Source organism: Zalophus californianus, chromosome 4 (genome assembly GCF_009762305.2).
Source record: "Zalophus californianus isolate mZalCal1 chromosome 4, mZalCal1.pri.v2, whole genome shotgun sequence".
Taxonomy (NCBI): Eukaryota; Metazoa; Chordata; class Mammalia; order Carnivora; family Otariidae; genus Zalophus; species Zalophus californianus.
Genome location: NC_045598.1, coordinates 49,960,392 through 49,979,672, shown reverse-complemented (window position 1 = coordinate 49,979,672; position 19,281 = coordinate 49,960,392). Strand labels below are relative to the sequence as shown.

The window sequence follows — 19,281 nt, the reverse complement described above, 5'->3', positions numbered from 1 at the left end:
TGGCTTGCTTGACCCGACATCTTGTCAGAGAGGGACTGGTGTACTCAGTCAATCTTGCAATACTGTAATGCAGTGAATGGGGGGTATGAAATTGAAATGAAAATATTAATTTTTACTCCACCTCATTCCAGAAAGGATTTGATGCAGCTTGATACCAATGTTAACAATGTAAAGCAGTCTTTTGAAGTAGGAGGAGAATAAAAAGTAAAATTTTAATATTTTCTACTTATATTTTCCTCTTCTTGTTGGCACCCACAACACTATACTCATTGCAGGTATGCATTTAAATAAAAAAAAAAAGATGTTTTTGAGGGAAGGCAAGAGTAAGAGTGTGTGTGTGTGTGTGTGTGTGTGTGTGTGTGTGACAGAGAGAAAGAGACAGAGAGACTGAGGGAGAGAGGAGGGGAGAATCCTATACCTTCTCCTTGGACTGTCTGTATTATGTCATAGCAAAAATACAATCAATGACTCCTCTGATCAATGCAACAGGGTGGTGACAGGTACTCTTAATTCATTGTTGTTGGTGATTATTGACAAGCAGATAATGATCATGCCGTACTGTGTCACTCAGCCTGAGGGCATTAGCATTCTTTAAAGGTCACAAACAAATTCTTTTAAAATGCAGAATTTCTTAGAAACCAGGGAAGCCTCAGAAATTTTTTCAACCAGGTTCACACTATAAAGTAGGGAATATGTGAGACAGTCAGGATTTCAGTTCTTTCCCTGTGTCTCACATTAAAATGATATTTAATTTTTCCTGATTTAAATTCTTGGCTGTCAAATAAACTGCGTGGCGAAATTCTTCCAATGGGTAAATGGAAAAGGGATTCTGAAAGCTATTTATGTCTCTTGGAGGCCGAGGCAGACAGCACAAACCCAAGACAAATCTGTACCAAATCAAAGCAAAATTATACTTACTCTGTGACACTCTTACGAGCTCAGTCACACTAAAAACACCTGATGTGACAAAACTGTCTTGGAAGCCCAAATGTCCTGGGGAAACAAAAACAAAAGAAACAGCGTCATAAACAGAAGACATCTGACAACAGAATTCTAAATATTAGTTTCATTGTGATTAAAAAGGGCAATGTCTAATTTCCTACTCTGCTCTATTAGAGCTGACGTGGGCGGGGACAGTCATTTCGTTACATAGCTGGTTTTCTGGTTTGAATCTGGGGGCTATGGAAAGCTCTGACACAACTGGGTGATTTCTGAAATGGTTTAAAAAAAAAAAAAACTCAACAGGAAATCTGAAACAAAAGAAGATTTAAAATAAATGGTTACCTTGGCTGACCTCCGAGACCTTAACAGCTGGGCTGAAAACAGCCTACCTAGGAATCAGCCAGGGTACCTAAATTCCAGAACAGTTTTTCAACATTTTTCTCTAAAGAAACATCTGATCAGGATTAGCTCTCCATCCATTCAGATCAAACAAGATTTAAAGATGTTCTCTTCATTTTTAGAGGCACCACAGGGTGAAATCTTGAAAAAGCCAAACCAGTAAAGGCAAGCCTCAACCCTGAAACACGAAAACAAATTCTTTTGAGCACAAATAAAAATTTAGATTTGTTTTGAGAACAAGAGGGTTTTTTTGTGAGTGGGTGGGTTGAGTCTTTTTTTTTTTCTTTTTTGAGAAAAGACAATGAACCAATCGTTCGACATGACAGTCTTTGATTTTGCATCTGCTTTGTTTTTGCTGGATATAATTAATTCCTTTAAGATATCTGCTATTACAATCTCTTATCATTTGCTTGTTTATTTTTATAGTACATTCAGGAACATAAAACTTATAAATAGCAAGGAATACATAATTTAGGATATGTTGTTTCCTTCTCTGCTTCTCAAGTTTTCTGATTCTGAGTCTCAGATAGATAAAATCTAGTTGAGATGTGTCTTTAGGGTTAGCATAATCACCTCCTTTAAAATCAGGGCCAAAGGAGAAGCTCGCCGAAGGGATTTTTAAAATAATTGTCCTTTGAAATAAGAAACATACTTTTAAGAAATGCAACATAAGAAAACAGGTCAATATGAATATATAACAAACAGCCCGCAAGTAAGATTTATGTTATTGACAAAAAATAGATTTTGCCCACTACCAAGAAGAGGCAAATTTACCTATGGTATAGTTTACACACCAATAGATTCATTAAATGTCACGCACATAAACACATGCATCAAATCACTATGTTTTGGAGAATTATAAAGGTACCGACAAATTATTCTTTTTCTGGTTGCATTAGAATTAAGAAAGATTTTTTTGTTGAATTTAAAATATTTTTTCAGTTAATTTTTATATCAAACACAATATGCTATTTTAGATAAAACAGCTCTAATTTTTAGAACATGCAGTAACTATAAATTGCTTTCTAAAAAAGATGTTATTTCTTTGTCAGAGAGAGTGCACAAGCGGGGGGGGGGGGGCAGCAGGCGGAGGGAGAAGCAGGCACCCCACTGAGCAAGGAGCTGTATGCAGAACTCAATCCCAGGACCCTGGGATCATGCCCTGAGCCGAAGGCAGACGCTTAACCGCCTGAGACACCCAGGTGCCCCTATAAATTGCTTTTTAAAAGTAAAATGGCAAACTTTCATTTGAAGACATGCTTAAGAAATTTCACCTCTCGAAACAACCCCCACCCAGGTCTTCAGCTGACTTTAATTTGGTAAGCGCCTGAGGTGTTGTCTCTTAGATAAAAAGAGCTGAGAAATAAAAATAAGCAAATAAATAAAAATTCTCTAAAGTGGTCTTGGCAAAATGGACTATAACATCTCTTCCTATTGTGATGTTGACATCACATTAATCCCACAGACTATAACAAGTGAAATCCAACCACAATGTACATGAAGTTTGACTTAAACACATCTAGCGAGAGCAAGGAAACGCAGGGTTGAATGGGAAACTCGGGGTTGATGTCCAGCTCTTGTTCATTGCTGTCTGTGGCTCTTGCTTGCGGGCTGATACTTGCTTCAGTTCCAACCTTTGAAATTCCTTACTTTAAGGACAACTTCACAAGAATTTCTGTACAGAGTGAATGTGAACACATGCACTTCACTCGTGCCACGGAAAAAGCAAGCACTGTATCTTGAAAATTAAGTTTAGTGTGGCGCAAGGACTCGGGAGGGGGAAACACCTGCAAGCATTCATTCCAGTATCACCTCTGGATTGCCTCTTCTCTTCTCTCCACCTCTTAGATGTAGTTTCTCCCGGGTTTGTGCTCAATAGCACAAATTACCTAGTTACTTCCTCTGCTTCCACGATATCAGTTACCAGTCTTGACTCTGATATTTGTGAAAACTAGAATAACGTTTGTTTCATTCACCACTGTATTTAACGCCTGGGACAAAGCAGTTAGTTAGAGAATACTTGTTGAATGAGTGAATGGATGACTCTATAGGCCAATGACTCCCAGATCTCTGTCTTTTGCCAAGAGCTCTCTCAAAATGTTTATTGGATATTTTCTACCCAGATAGCCATGGGTATCCTCAGAACCAACGTGTCCAGTGCCAACGTGTTCAATGTTCTTTTCCTCCCCAAGCCTGTTCTGATGCTTTGGAATTCCCTACTTCAGTGAACCATCCACCACTATCTTGTTTTCTATGTTTTGGTGCCATCCCTAACTCCTGCTTCTTACAAAAACCCACATCCAACTAATCCTCACTGATTCCATTTTTTACTATTTCTTTTTATTATATCTCTCTCTATATATACTATTTCTTGACTTCAAGTACATCTCCATTCCCCCTCCCCTGCCTTCCCTCCCCAAGTCTGCGGCTCAGGCTCTTCCCAATTCTTACCAGTCTGATGGGGCAGCCTCCTAACTATGTTCTCTATTGTCAGTCCTGGCTTCTCCATAGTCTACTGTCTACTCTACAGCCAGAGAGAGCTGTCTCACTAACAAGCAAATCTGAAGGCTCATTCATTTATTCAACAAATATTTATTGAGCACCTACCATGAGCCAGGCATTGTGCTAGGGGTTCAAGATACAGCTCCCACATTCAGGGAATTTACAGTCTAGGATTAGAGATAGCTGAACACATAAATTATTTTAAAAATTATAAACGGTATAAATGAAATGAGGAAAATAACTAGGAAACACTTTAGAAAGGGTGGTTAGTGAAGGTCTCTCTTAAGAGCTGACATCTGAGAGATACAAAGGAGAGAGCCAGGAGAACAAGGGGAAAGAGCTCTTTAAGCAGTGGGATTAGCATGTGCAAAGGCCCTGGGGTAGGAAAGAATGAGATGCTGGAGAATCTGAAATAAATCCAATGTGTTCAGAGCTCACTGCCCTGTCAGAAATCTTGCAAGAGGCCCACAGAGAGCACAGGGAGTAGCAAAAATTCCATCACATGGCATACAACCCTGACAACCTCTATTTTCCTCTCTATGCTCATTTTTTTTTAAAGATTTTATTTATTTATTTGTCAGAGATAGAGAGAGAGCACAAAGAGGGGGGAGCAGCAGGCAGAGGGGGAAGCAGGCAGAGAGAGAAGCAGGCTCCCTGATGAGCAAGGAGCCCAAGGCAAGCCCTGATCCCAGGACCCTGAGATCATGACCTGAGCTGAAGGCAGACACCCAACCGACTGAGCCAACCAGGTATTCCCACTCATTTGTTTTAAAAAAAAATCTCTTCTCTCTCTCTTCTGGCCCTACCCCATGGGCCTAAGGGAATACTTGCTTCACCATGGTCTGGTTCATTCCTCTCCCCACACTGTTCCCTCTTCCTGGAAGGTCTCTGTCCTTCTGGCTCTTTGCTTGGCCAACCTCCTACTTGTCCTTTAGGACTCAGCTTTGTTGTCATTCTAACAAAAGCCTTTCCTGGTTACCTGCACCACTGGCAAAGACTCCTTTTTTTTCTCAGTACTGACCAGGTGTACGGAGTATATCTCTAATCTAGGACCCAGCACACTGAACTGTAATTTTGTCTTTTTCTCACATTAGACTGTGAGCCCTTTGAGAAAGAACATCTTCTGTGCCTCCAGGTCCTAACACAGTGCCTGGTAGAGAATAAGCACTCCAGGGGTGTCTCAGAGGGAACACAACCCAATTTGGGCTTAAGGATGTTTATTTTCCTTTTTATAGAAATGTTGACAGAACTTTATCTTTGTCTCTTTCTCTCTCATCTCTAGCAATATAGTTTGAACTAAAATGGAACCAATGTACATCTGAAAACTATTAAACTGAACAATCCAAATAGTCCCTCCAGACTAAACAGGACAAGGGCTGAAGAGTCAATCCATTTAGGATGGAGCTTCCAATCAAGAAGGTGACATCAGGTTCTCTGATGAGAAATGCCTGAGGGGTTGTCCTATTGTTGTGATTGTGGTCCCTATGTTGGGGGACTGAGTTAAAACAGAATTAAAGGGCAGCACGATTTAGTGGACATAAGGGGCCAAAAAAAAAGAGTCTAGTCCCAAGCTTAAACTAGGATCTTGTGTGATCCTGAGAAAGTCGCTGCAAAAAATCATGATTGGATCCTCCTTGTCCTCCGCGCAACCTGCTCCCTCAGGCTGATTTTAGTAGAATGCGTGTAATTTAGAGGGTGGACTATATGTGACTGTACAATAATCAGAAAAATTAAAATAAAAAGTAGAATGATTTCACAAGTCCTGATGTGACCACCTCATCTGTGATGTGTCCCTGGGGAAAGGTACAGGTAAACACTCCATGTAACTTTAAGGGATTATGAAGCTGGTTTTGTTCCTTCACCAATTATTTGGAAACCCACTGGTGAACTCTAGAGGAAGAAAGCAATGAGAAATGAAACTTAAGAAATGATGGAAAAAGTGACACGTCTAATGTAATTACTAAGCAAAGTTGAGCAGATTAATATTTCATTCTCGCTAACACAGACCAAATCATAAAAATGACTTTCAGGGAAATAACACTAATCTGGGTGTTCTACTTTATTGCAAGATGAGAGAAAAATGGAAAAGAAAATAAAAAGGTCAATTTTAGTAATTCTGAACTTCGATGTTCACATTAAAAGATCCTCAGTTGGAAAGCTGATTAAATGTCCCTGAAAGGTCCCAAGATTTACATTTTTAATAGTCTCTCAGAAATGAGTGCATTCTGAACTACTGTTCAGGAGCAACTGTATCATAGCTCGAAAGGAGGAGCAGATCCTTTCTCATTTTATATAAAATGGCTAAAAAAGTTCATTCATTGAAATCATGTTCAGTGAATTCCCAATTAGGGTACAGATTTCAATACCTTGGAGTCCGTTGTACTCAGTGGGGAGATGAGGCTTTCTAAGAAAGGCAGAAATATAAAAAGCCAAATTCTTTCATGCATGGTTAGGAAAAGCAGTTCTCTTTACCTCAATGATATCAGCAGTTATTATGGAAAATGCCATTATATGGGAACCAAATCTCATCTCACGAAGGGACTGAACATCTATCTACCTTAACAAGCAGGGAAGGAAAAAAAGTTCGATTTGCAGAGAGACAGGTAAACATGCAGAACTGTTCAGAGGTGGAGGGGGAGTAACAGCTTGGGACAAACCATCCAGAGGGTTGGCCTTGAGAGGAATTTTGAGTGTCCATGAGGCAGAGAACGTATTCGAGGAGGTACACTGACACACTAGATGGTATTTCTGTTTGTCCTGTTGGGATAGCAAAGGGCTCTCAGCTCTAAATGATCAAATCTCATCTGGCTCATCAGGATGCAGACAAACTGCAACACACAGGTCATTTCATCAAAAAGAATGCATCTCTGTTCTATTCTCCCCTTGGTAAATAAGGTTCCATCACCAGGAAAAGACAAGCCAATGACCAGGCTTTCCCATGCCTGTGTGTCTGGGCTACTCAAAAGGAGAAGGGGACCCTTGTTCTCATGCACTTATATTCCATAAGTATTGGAGCCTGCTTGGGATGTGCAGGCTCTGTGCTAAGTCCTGAGGACACTGCTCTCACAGAATTTACATGCTCATCCTTCTAAAGAAAAGTCTACCCTAACCACACTGCTCCGCCCTGGAATTTTAATTTCTCCTTGCGCAAACTCCCCCATTGGTGTATGCGCCACCTGAGGAAAGGGAATGTGGCTCCTTCATTTTTCCCTTTCCCCACGGTCAATACTGTGTGCTCAGTCAACACTGTTGAGTAGAACTTCTGCTCTACTTGTCTACGTCTTTCTACCTTACGTGGGAGTTCTTTGTTTATCTATCTGAGCTCTGCCCCCGACAACAAACCCAGCACCGGCATGGTTGGATCTCATCATTTTACACTGTCCACAGAGCCCAGCACAATCACTTGGTCTAGGTGTGTAATAAATATTTATTAGTGATCCATTTGAGTGACTTGAGATACCCAGATTTAGTAGCCCTCTAAAGCACAAGGGAAATTATTATTAGCTTACCTCCAGGGATGCCTTACTTCTGTCCTCTTAATTTGGGGTATCTTAGAAAACAGGTTTTTAAAAGATGGGGTGGTCCATTAAGCCCATATTCTAAAATTTTGGTCCCATTTTTGATGACTATACATTGAGTATTTATTCTGTCATTCATTGATAATGAGATATTATTTATTTTTAGAATAATTCCTAATATTACAACAAATGCCAAAAATTCGGACAGCTACTGAAGAATGTAGTAGCAATAAAAATAACATAGATGTTCTATTTGTGTGATTAATCTTTACAATGGTGGAGTTTCATTCGGTAGCCTGCTTACAGTAAACATCAAAAGACTGACATACATTGCTGGACTGGCAATAAGGCTAAAATCCTTCTATATCTAGAAAGTTGTGCCTGAGAATTTGTAAAACAAAGAAATGGTATTTGTCAACTAACAATATGAAAGAGGTGTTTTTAGATTCTCAGATGAGAAGCGTTTTATAAATGCATTTGTACTATGGTTATTGTGATCCTGGTTTATCACAACACATCAAGGAATGGTCTCCAGTAGGGGAATAATGTAGTCTTAGCTGAAAAGGAGGATGAGTCAAGAAGCGATTTTAGAAGTATGCGTCATGGGACTTATGTACTATATTGATTCCTTTCTTTGTTGCCCCAAATTTCCCTGCCCTGCTCAGGTATTTATTATTCCATACAGGTACCTAATCTGTGTTTTTAGTTTGTTTGTTCTGCCATATCCATAAAGTCAATATTTGGTCTACTGCTTTCATTCATCAAATATTTATTGGGTGCCTATTATGTGGCAAGCACAGTCTTAGGCCCTGGGGATTCAGAAAAAAATAGCACAAGGTCTTTATTCCTGGGGGGGGGGGGCAAGACATTCTCAGTTAAGAAAGATGTTTACACCAAGATTTCCAGTAATGTATTTATCTAAGATCGGGTCTTTTTATAAGACCTTTCTGGGAAAGACTATCATGGAGACTACCGCAAGGTCCTGTGCCAAGTCTGCTGGTTGTCCGTACGTATCCATGATTGACAGCTGCAGACCAGAATTCCTAGCCTCTTTCAGGAGTGGATGGAAGTCAACTTCTACCCAACCTTCCTGCCCTAGCCACTCTTCTTCCTCTTTTTATGAACTAGAACAGTTTCTACCATGAAGACAAAGACCGTGCCCATGGGATGGCAGAGTAGTCGGACAGAGGGAGCGTGGGACCCTCAATGACAGTGTGAAGAACTACCCTGCCAACTTAGCCTGCTCATCTGCAAGAATTACCAAAAAGAAAACGAGATTTTAGTGTACTTAAACCACTGCATTTTTTTTCTGTCTCTTTGTGACAGCAGCCTTATTACTTACCTTAACCAACGTAAGTGCCAACCTTTCTCTTCAGAATCTAAAATGTCACGAATTAGCAGCCCAAAGGCCAATTCCAGTCTGCCAACATATTTTGCTTGGCTGGCACAGTACTCTTTTTTTTTTTTTTACATATGGATGTTTTTAAACTGGACATGAACTTAAAAATGTGCCACACTCCCCAATAGTCTTTATTATATTTCATTTATGTAATGATCTATAAGGCCCCTATAGGCACACAAATTTGTGATGCTTGCTAGGCATTTTCTTTCCACGTTAATCTACTAGCATGGTAGGGAGAGAATGGATGGATGGTCGGTGTCTTTTGTCTGATAAAAAAAAAGCCATGAGTATTTCATGATTTCTTTGAGAATTAAGCTTATTCTTTGCTAGGTAGCTAAAGCCCTTCAAAATCTGTCCTCTAGTACACCTTTCCAGCGTTTAAGGTGTATTTCCAATACCTCCTAAATATACACCCTATATGTGGCAGCCAAGATGTCTCACTTGCTGTTCTCCAAATTTTGATATGCTCTCTCTCTCCTCCACATTAGAATTCTTATCAGTGCTTCCCAAAATGTGTTATCTACAATAGTCCCCCCAAATGCCCCACAACAAATAAATAAAAACAAAGATACAAATATATGTAAAATACAGATTTCCATAGTAAAATAAATTCAGAAAACACCATCACAACCACCCTTGGAGAACAGTAAGAAATATTTACACGTAAAAGCCTCTGAGAGTTCCCGTAATAAATGAAGTTTCTTAATATTATTTCTTTAAAATTTTTAAAGATTTTATTTATTTATTTGAGAGAGAGAGAGCATGAGAAAGAGCATGAGAGAGCAAAAGAGAGAGAGAGAGAGAGAGAGAGAGAGAGAGAGAGCGTGCACACATGTTGGGGGGAGAGGTAAAGGGAGAAGCAGGCTCTCCGCTGAGCAGGGAGTCTGACGCTTAACCGACTGAACCACCCAGGCGCCCCAAAGTTTCTTAATATCATTTAACTCACGATTTCCCAAATAACTTGACAAAGATACCACCTGTTTCTGGTAAATATCATTCTTTATATAGATTGTTCTGCTCCTTTTCCTATTTTCCCCATTTGGCTTACACACCAATGTGCTGAGGGGGAAGTAGAATCTGAACTCTTCGAGCTAATTCACACTTTCATGCAAGGCCCAAGGACACTCCACATCTTTATTTGCAATCATTCTAACACATCTACATTAGGAAAATGGATCAAGCCTGTAACAGGTGTTGTAAAGGTAGGCTACTTATCTGAAAAATGTATCCCCAGAACCTCTCTAGATAGTACTGATTTTCATCAAAAGTGTAGCTTTCCTTTATCTGGCATTTATGTGTTTGGCACTGTGCTATGCACTTTGGACATATTAGCTCTTAATTCCTGCTGCAACTCTGTGTAGTTGGCAATAGTCTGATTTTATAGAAAAGGAAGCTTATGCTCAGAGAGGTTAAGTGACTTGCTTAAGGTCACACAGCTAGTGGCAGAATTTAGGATTAGAACACAGGTTCATTTAGTTCACTTTACATAATAAATGTTATTGCATGTTTATCCATCATATATAATACCAGAGACTTGATTTATTCAGTCTAACCCAAAGGCCTTATCACATCTTTTCACCAATTCCTGCACTTAGTAAGGGAAGAGTAGTATTTCATTAAATTAAATTTGCTCAATGACTTCACATAAAGAGGGTTTATGAGTTTGAGTTACAAGGATTAAGCACTTAATTAAAGGATGATGTCTAACAGATAGCAAAACATCTAAATAAAAAGTGAAAAACGATTTTTACTTATTTGCATGTTTAGAAACATTGAATGCACGGCAACATGGAATGAACGGGAAGCGAAGAGATCTTAAAGATCATCAGTAACAGTAATCATCATTGTGTTGTAACAAAGGATTTTAATAAAGTAATGAAGGCTGATTTTAAAAATAATAATTCATTTAATATGCTTGCCTTCCTGTAACTTCTCTTCTTTACCTCAATTTTATCCTCTGGAACAGGCCAGAAAAATCTAATCTTTCTTATATTTCACTACATTTCAAGTATTTGAAGATAGTCCCTCGGCCCCTAATTTTCTCTCCTCTAGGCTAAATATTCTTTCTTTCATAGTTTTGTCATGTCAACAAATTAATTTCCCCACTGTCCCTAAACATTTAGAATCATACATTTATAAGGGCTCGCATAAGCAGAAATAGATACTTTGCAAGTGGACCCAATTAAAAATTAGTTATGTACAAGAACAGAGAAACACTTGCTTTACAGAATGTTTTTCTGAAGCACCATTAAAAAAACTTAAAAAAAAAGAGAAAATTTTGCTTCATGTTAGCAAAAGTAAATTCCAGTATCATTGGCATAATAAAGTTAATATTTTATAAATATTTTAAGATTAATTTTGTTGTTTTTTAATGGACTTAGAAGTACTTTTTTTAAAGGATTTTTTTAATTAACCTGGTTTTGAACTAGTGGGTTTTTTTTAAGCAACTTTATTGTTTTTACGTTCTGAATCAAAGTTTTCTCTAAACTTGGACAGTAATAACTGGTAATCTACAAATAGATCAAACTATTTGTAGTAGCTTCAGTTTCTGTTTATGAACTCTTACACATACTGGAGAAAAAATAAGGAAATTTGTTCTCTGAATACATCGGAAACTGATTACCTTAATTGAAACAGACATGAAACTGGATCACCCGAAGGCTACCCTGGATTATGGATGTAAAATAGCAAAAAAACCTTAATGTGCATTGTCCTGTTCTTCATTTTTAGGTTTAATTCACATGGCTGTGAAACATTACAGAGAGCCCTGCATGCTAAAGCACCTGAGGACACATGCAATGACAAGGAAAGAAGACGACCAGGGACCATGTGCTAATTTTAAGACACTGATGTTGGTTCACCAAGCTTGGAAAGGAAATCATCGACTAGTTGAAGCAATGTATTCTAAAAGACTCCTTGCAATTCCTTGTCCAAGACTACAAAAAGCAAAAGAAAATTACAAACAGGTAGATGTCATTTTCCAAATACATAATAAAATTAGTTAATATTTAGAACCACAAAATACAAAGAGCTCTCATCTTTTTAAAAAGTAATTTGCTTCGTGCAATTCTTGTTCTCTTATCCGGCAATTACTTAATTACTGATGCCATAATTCACAGCGTTTATTAAATTATAGACTCTATATTATACATTTCTGCAGATACTACAGCAGGCCACAAATCGTGTGGGCCACTATACTTTGAAGTTTGCTGGCTTAGCACAAACACAAAGTATTTTAGAAGTACCAGAAAATTCTTTGTGAATATAACAGAATGAATTACACTGTTCGGGCCATGTCATGTTAGCACAATGGAGAAACACTTTTAAGACTTTAAAGTCATGTAATACAATTCTAGGCTGGATTTTTCTTGTTAAAAAAAAAGTAGAATGGGAGTGATTGTGAAGAGAAAAGGGCCAATATTTGACAACAGAAATCAGCATAACCTTTTAACTGTAGCAGCCATGGGTGACTGCCCTTTGACCTTGAAAGATTATGTGGGATTTCAATGACAACAGCTGGAAGTGAGCATGTGTGAATAGAGAACACGGATCTGAGGCCTGATACAAAAGACTGCAGAATCTCTGCCCAGATCGGAGTGCTGATTAGAAATTGTTTCCCGGTCCTGGCTTAATAGGGTGTGATAATGAAAGTTGGCTTTTTTTTTTTTTCTTTTAATTCTTCCAGCAAGAAATCATCTTTGGTAGATTTCTTCCATACCCACTATCCCGTCAGCCCCTCAAATCTTCTGGGCTTTCATAGGTTAACAGGCCCTCCTTCTTATGGATATGGTTAAAAACCAAACGTTGTTTTAGGACCTACACCTCTCAGACAAAACTTCTTTAAGTTCTTGAGTTCCTCTCCTGAGTTTCAAAATAACTTCTGTGGCGTTTCACACAGGGTATGATTGTTTTTTGTTTAAGGATGTGTCATGCACAGACACACACGTGTGCACAAACAACTTAAGAGCTCAGTGAGAGTGGGAACTGTCTCTCTTTTATCTTTTTAATTCCACCATTTGTACCGTGTATACCACATGGTGGGTCCTCACTCCATGGATGACAAATAGGCATAGAGATGAAATATTGCCTCTTATCCACTCATTCTTTCTATTCTTCTTGAGATGCACAGTAGATTCTTACACACACATTCAATAATTTCATCTTTTTCTTCAACCCAATTCACATATTCATTAGCAATTTTTTAGTGAAGTCAGTAGGTGTGTTTCCCCAACAAGAGCACATGAAGAAGGTAAGTAATTATTTCCTTTCACAGATAAGGTAACTCAACCCAGTGGATAGAGAGATTTGATGGCTTGCTGAACGTGGGCATTTCAATCCCTAAGACTCTCAATGAACGACATTCATTGAGCTGAAATGCACCTAAACTGACACAGATGCAATCTCCAATTCCTATGTACGATACTCATACTTGCTGACATTGCTCTGAAACCAACAGGATGATGCCACATGATTACTGAAAGGACACTGGATTATGACTCATTTGCGTTGTTTTGGTTTTACCATACACTCCATCTTAACTTCTATTGCTCCAGATTTTGCTAACTCCTCTAGCTCTGGATTTTGCTAACTACTCTAGTTTCTATATCAAATTAGCAACTTCTTAGCTTCAGTAGGAGGTGGCTTTTCTTTTAAATGCAAATAATACCTTGAGTCAGGCAGAAAACCAACCTGGCTGCGTGGTATGGGACAAACAGAGGCTAGTGAAACTGGCTTCCAAATCAGACATGGGTTGTCTGCTTACATCCTTCTATAGCAACTCTAGATGTTATTCCAAACAAGCCATGGGACAGATTGTTTTTCAGAACAGACCAAATCCATTTGCCGTTTCAAAATTCTATAAACAGAGTATTAAGGAATTCAATTCCCACAGCAACTATATGAGCGTTGGCTTTGGCTTTATGGGAGTTTCTGCCAAGCTCAGATGTTTGTAGAACTATTGGTTTAGAGTCTCCTTTGCAACTCAGAGCAGAAGGGACCATGGCTTGTGGTCTCAGTTCACTTTAAGGACTGGGTCTTGCTGGTGACAGGTATACATGATAAATGTTCCAGAAGGCTGACCTAATTTCCGTTGAAGTGAGTGTTTTGCTAAGAACATTCCCTCAAAGGGTCAGCTTGCAACCAAGGATGTAGCCTGCCAGTGTCCATTCTTCTCAGCGAGTTATTACCATTTTTTATGAAAATTAGCTCAAAATGAAGCTTATTCTGCCTCACTGAGCAAGCTTCTCCAGACTTACTTTTGAACTAAAATAAATTACCTATCTATGTTAAGATTAGAAATTATCAAACACATTCAGTTTCATAGTTTTTAGTCACTTGTGATCAGAAAAACCAAACACTCTAGGCTAAGTACAAATCAAGGCAAACTGGCAACGTATTTCTTTTCTCTTGTAAAGGGATTAGTATCTCGACATGTTCATTTATCTTGTCCTTCAAAAATTATATTTGCAAGGTATTATTTACATATAATATAGCAGGAGGGACAGTAGTAGGGAAATCAGGGTCCTGAATATCCTAAGTCTCAGTTGTCTCATCTATAAAATGTCACTAATGCTCGCACCTACTACAACCTTGTTAGGAATAATGAGATAATGCACTCAGACTGCTTAGCAAAGAACCTAAGACACAGAATGTGCTCAAAAAATAGTAGCTGCTCTTATAAATAGTAAATATATTCTTTATATCTTAGATCTTGAATTCTGTAGGAAACTTTAAAAAGAAACAACAGGTAGAAATAACTGTTCTTCTGACACAGAGTAGTCAATTATGTAGGGGTTCACAGAAAAGTTCGGTATATAAATAACAATGTTGATTAATATAATTTTGAGTGAATTTTTAGTAAAAATAAAAGTATTTTCTAAAGCAAGCAACACAAAACTTATCATTAAAAGCAAGTCCTCTGGCATTTCTTAAGTTTTTCTAAAGTGAGATATAGGGGCGCCTGGGTGGCTCAGTTGTTACGCATCTGTCTTTGGCTCAGGTCACGATCCCAGGGTCCTGGGATTGAGCCCCGCATGGGGCTCCCTGCTTGGCGGGAGGCCTGCTTCTCCCTCTCCCACTCCCCCTGCTTATGTTACTGTTTTTGCTCTCTCTCTCTCTGTCAAATAAATAAAATCTTTAAAAAAATTAAGTGATTCTAAGTGAGATATAACAGCACTTAGAATCCATTATTTTAATAGTTAAACTTTAGAAATGAAGTTCTACATTTATTTACAAATATGTTCATAAAATATAATTATTTATAATTCCTAACATAATTTAAAATAAAAATCTAGTCTTTAAATCTACATCTACATGGGTCAAGCATTAGCCTACATATGGAGACACAAATTTCGGCCTAGAGTTTTGGGGTGATAACTATAGATACTCAACCTAGAAACCTACTTCAATCTGTTTTTCAGCAGGTCAAGTTTTACCTAATTTCTCAACAAACAATGTACAGGCATATTTAGAAAAAGGGGAAATTTAAAAATGGCTGGGTTTTTTGTTTGTGGGTTTGGTTTTTTTTTTTTTTTGTCTTTATTATTTAAAGAATTTGGTGTGCTAAAAATTCTTATTGGCAACTAAAAGCATGCTGCCTGTTCTAGAAAATAGGTATTTAGAAATCTAATTGTGTTTTCCCTATTCAAACGAAAACTATTTGAATTTTTTTAAATGTGAAAATATTTTGGGTGGTATAAAAACACATACAACATAAGCAATATTAACATTAAATATAGAAACACCTTTTTGAAATGAACTACTCTCGAGTCCAGAGCCTCCACATTTTAGCTCCTCACTTCAATATAAACGGAGAGCCATCAGAAAGCATCATTAAAGAAAGGGTCTTGATTCCTTACTGCTTTAAATCAATGCTAAAAGAATTTGCCCTTTTAGGCAGAAGAATGATCGACATGTTTCACTTTACTGACTTTGATCACTGAAGCACTTTATGATGCAGGCCATTTCCTTCATTTTAGGGAACAGAATCTTTGTTTGACCCACAGAAGGGACCAAGTACATCTTACACTCAGCTTAAGCTAAGTCAGAGCACTGGAGTTCTCGGAATTTCTTCTGTGTTTCTCCTCAAAGTCATCAGCATTTTGAGGGGGGACTCCTTCCGATGTTCAGACCTCTCCTGTATGCTGTAGGATATTCAGCATCCCTGGCCTCCACCAGTGACTGCCAGCAATATCCCCTCCTTGTCCAAGAGCGTCCTCACACATTCTGAACACCCCTCCAGAAGGCGGCCCTTGGTGGAAAACACTCTCTAGTGTAGTGGTCATAAGACAGTGGTCTTATGGATCTCATTAGGTATTTAATACTATGCAATTCTGCCCACAAGTGAACTGGCTTATTGACTCTTTAATTAGAATGCAAACTCTTACAAGCCAGATTATTACAATTCTTTCCAAATTCCTCTTCGACCCCAGTCACGCCCTTTATCCTTCACCCTTACCCAAGTATCAAGTTCAGATATTATAGTTAGAAGTTGATTTTTTAAAAAAATAATTCTATTTGAACTACTCTGTGTTTTGTTTTGTTTTGTTGGGGGTGGGAGGTGGGGCTCATATATAAGGTCCATAGAAAAAAAAAACACCACACATTTTGGACTTTCTGGAAGAGTCTTGGTTTCAAATATCTGTACAGGTCTGTGAACATATTGGCCAAGGCTCCCTGGCCTCCTCTTGTTGCTGAGAAGATATGTTCGCTGTTAATAAACTCTCAGGAATCACGTAAATAATATTTTGTTTGTTCACAACATTATCATGGATCTAAAGGTCCACAGACTTTGCAGAAATAGGAAATAACATGTAAAGCTTGAAAGGAAATATTCATTCTGCTCTCTGCTCTCAATGAAAGGATGTAGGTGAAATAAGAAGAGACGCAGAGCCAACATGACCCAAGTCCTTATTGCCAAAACCAAACCACAACACTCCGAAAATAAACAGGAAACAACAAGCTGCACATTGTCAACCAAACAGGAATTCAAACGAATGCCTTTGTCTCAACTGCTTGTTCAGAAGGGCAGCTCCTTCAGCTCACTCTCATCTTTTTTTTTCTCTAATCACTCTGATCCTTTATTGAATACCTGTCATTTTTCCAAAAGTAAGAGCCAAGGGAAGATACCCAGTGCCAGGCTGCACCGAAGTCCTTCTGCTTTGTGATCGTCAATTGCTCAATTTCAACCGTTCACACTAGGAAATCTGTAAAATTTTCCCAGGTTGTAGAATGGTCCCAGACCAGGTGAGAACCCCGTGTGCATGGATGCATGTGTGTACACATATGTGGTAGGTGTGTTTAGTTTACTCGCTCAAAGACTGAGGCAGAGGAAGAGCACCTTTTTGTCAGATGTAAACCGTCAGGAGCACTTAAAATATTTTTCACGATCATAGGCATTTTTGGCCTTCAGCGTTGCCATTAGCAACAATACCACGAGGGGCTTGATTTGTGGCTAATTTGAACATGGAGCCCTTCTGGACACATCTGGGGAAGCCAATAACATTCTGCTCTATTCTACAGTAAATCATCTGAAAATGTCAGTAAGCTCAATGGCCAATTCTGAGGCTCCAACCACCATCAAGAGGGTGAGGGAGAAGCTAAATGTGTTTTTTAAGGTGCTGTAACTATGAACTTCAAGTTTTCTCTACAGCCTGATTTGTTCATTCAATGAACATCTGTTGATGCCAATCTATGGCTAAGTAAGTACAGATGACAAGCTTGGAACACACAGCGACATATCCCCTGTCCTCAAGGGCTCACAGTCTAGCAAAAACATCCTTTAAAGAACTAGTGAGGAGACCTAATTCACTCGTGCAAGACCCAATTCCAATGTCACCACCTTTTGATTTCATTTCCGTATCCTTGAGCATCACAGACCTCTACATTGTAGGCTCAATAAATATTGATGACTGCCTGAGAGAAGATGAAAGTGTGAGACACACTTACGGGGATCAACAAGGATAATCCTATAGCCAGGGAGCCAAGTGCGTATGTTGGGGGAGGGGAGACAGCAAGTACTTGTGCTAGATGATAGCAATAATAGATGATGGGGCCAAAATTGGATTCAATAAATTTGGACAATATTCTGTAAGAGTCAGTCCTGAGTCATAATTTAATCTATTATTATTAGGGGAATATTCTCTATAGATTATTTATTTCTATAAGTCAGTCATGGTTGTCGTTCAATTTGGTGATCTTGAGTAAGTTAACTAAACTTTCACTAATATATCCAAAAAACATCTGTCGAACACCTATTCTGTTCCAGGCACTATGGGAGGCATCAGGGTGCACCTCTTTGACCTTGAGGTACTTACAGTCTAGTTGGGGAAGAAGGTCAAGTATAGGGACAATTATCATCCAACATGATACAGCTCTGTTAGTGGAAGCAGGCTCTGAGGGCACAAAGACTAGGAGGGTTAGGGAAGGCTTCTTGGAATAGCAGTGATGGCCTATACAGTCCCCAGTGACCAGCAGGATTAGCACCTAGAAGTGGACGAAAGTGGCATGGTCTCTTTGTGGGTATAAGAATAACAATAAAGTGACAACAGCTAATATTTGCTGAGTACTCACTGTGTGCCAGCTACTATTCTCAGCCTTTTCATGTGCTATGTTCCTCTAATCTTCACAGTCCTATGAGGTTGGTACTATTATGTCCTCATTTGACGCATGAGGCAACCAAGGCACAGAGTCTGAGCAACTAAGTCAAGATCATACAAAGAGTCATTGGTAGAGATGGGATTTCAAATCAAGCAATCTAACTGAAGAACCCATGTTCTTAACTGTGGCACTATCTTTAATGGCATGGATAAGAATACCAACTCCAGAGGCCCAGGCATTGAGGAAGGGCTCAGGAGATGATGATAAGATCATGAGAATCGGTATTGACCTCACACACACACACACACACACACACACACACACACACACGTACACAAATCCCTGACCTGCAGATCTAACTACATTTTTTTCCCCACCAGATGATAGACCCAGTAAATTCTACCCAAACTGAAATTCAGTTTTATAAATCAAAGGGAAGTATCCTCACCAAACAACACTGTGGGAAGGTTATTTCTTCCATATCAATACCACTAAAACTATGATTTCTCAAAACAATCTGTATCCTTCAACACCACTTCTCTCCCGTCGCTTCCCCATACATACGGTTTCGATCCATCCTTGCCTTCTACTTAACTTACCGTATTTTTGTTCATCTGTGCAAACTTAAAGCTGTACCAACTTACTAGTGGAAGCTGTGGCTGAACACTTGGGGAACAGAATTATTAAAAAGGTTTTATTTTTTTGTTCATCAAGTGAAACTCTGTGTAGAATTAATCTTATTATAAAGAAATCCCAATTTGAATTTTTCTTTCAAATCAAAATGTTGGGGAGGGGGTCAGCAGTGAATTACAGAATATCACTAAGAACCACAATTTGAAACTCATCTGCCTTTGCCAATCAAATCGGTTAATAAAGAATTATTATAAAGAACAACCTTGGTAATGCTGATACCTCTGTTTT

The 19,281-nt window shown here is 38.7% G+C and overlaps 1 protein-coding gene across 6 annotated transcripts in view; it reads right to left on the bottom strand.

The window, feature by feature from the left end:
- Positions 1-19,281, bottom strand: part of NFIA (nuclear factor I A) — a 355,478-nt gene that overhangs the window by 119,958 nt on the left and 216,239 nt on the right. For all 6 annotated transcript variants that reach the window (XM_027597934.2, XM_027597919.2, XM_027597911.2 and 3 more), the window contains one exon: positions 919-993. In XM_027597934.2, coding sequence (XP_027453735.1) covers positions 919-993 — 75 coding nt within the window. The remainder of the gene's footprint in view (positions 1-918; positions 994-19,281) is intronic.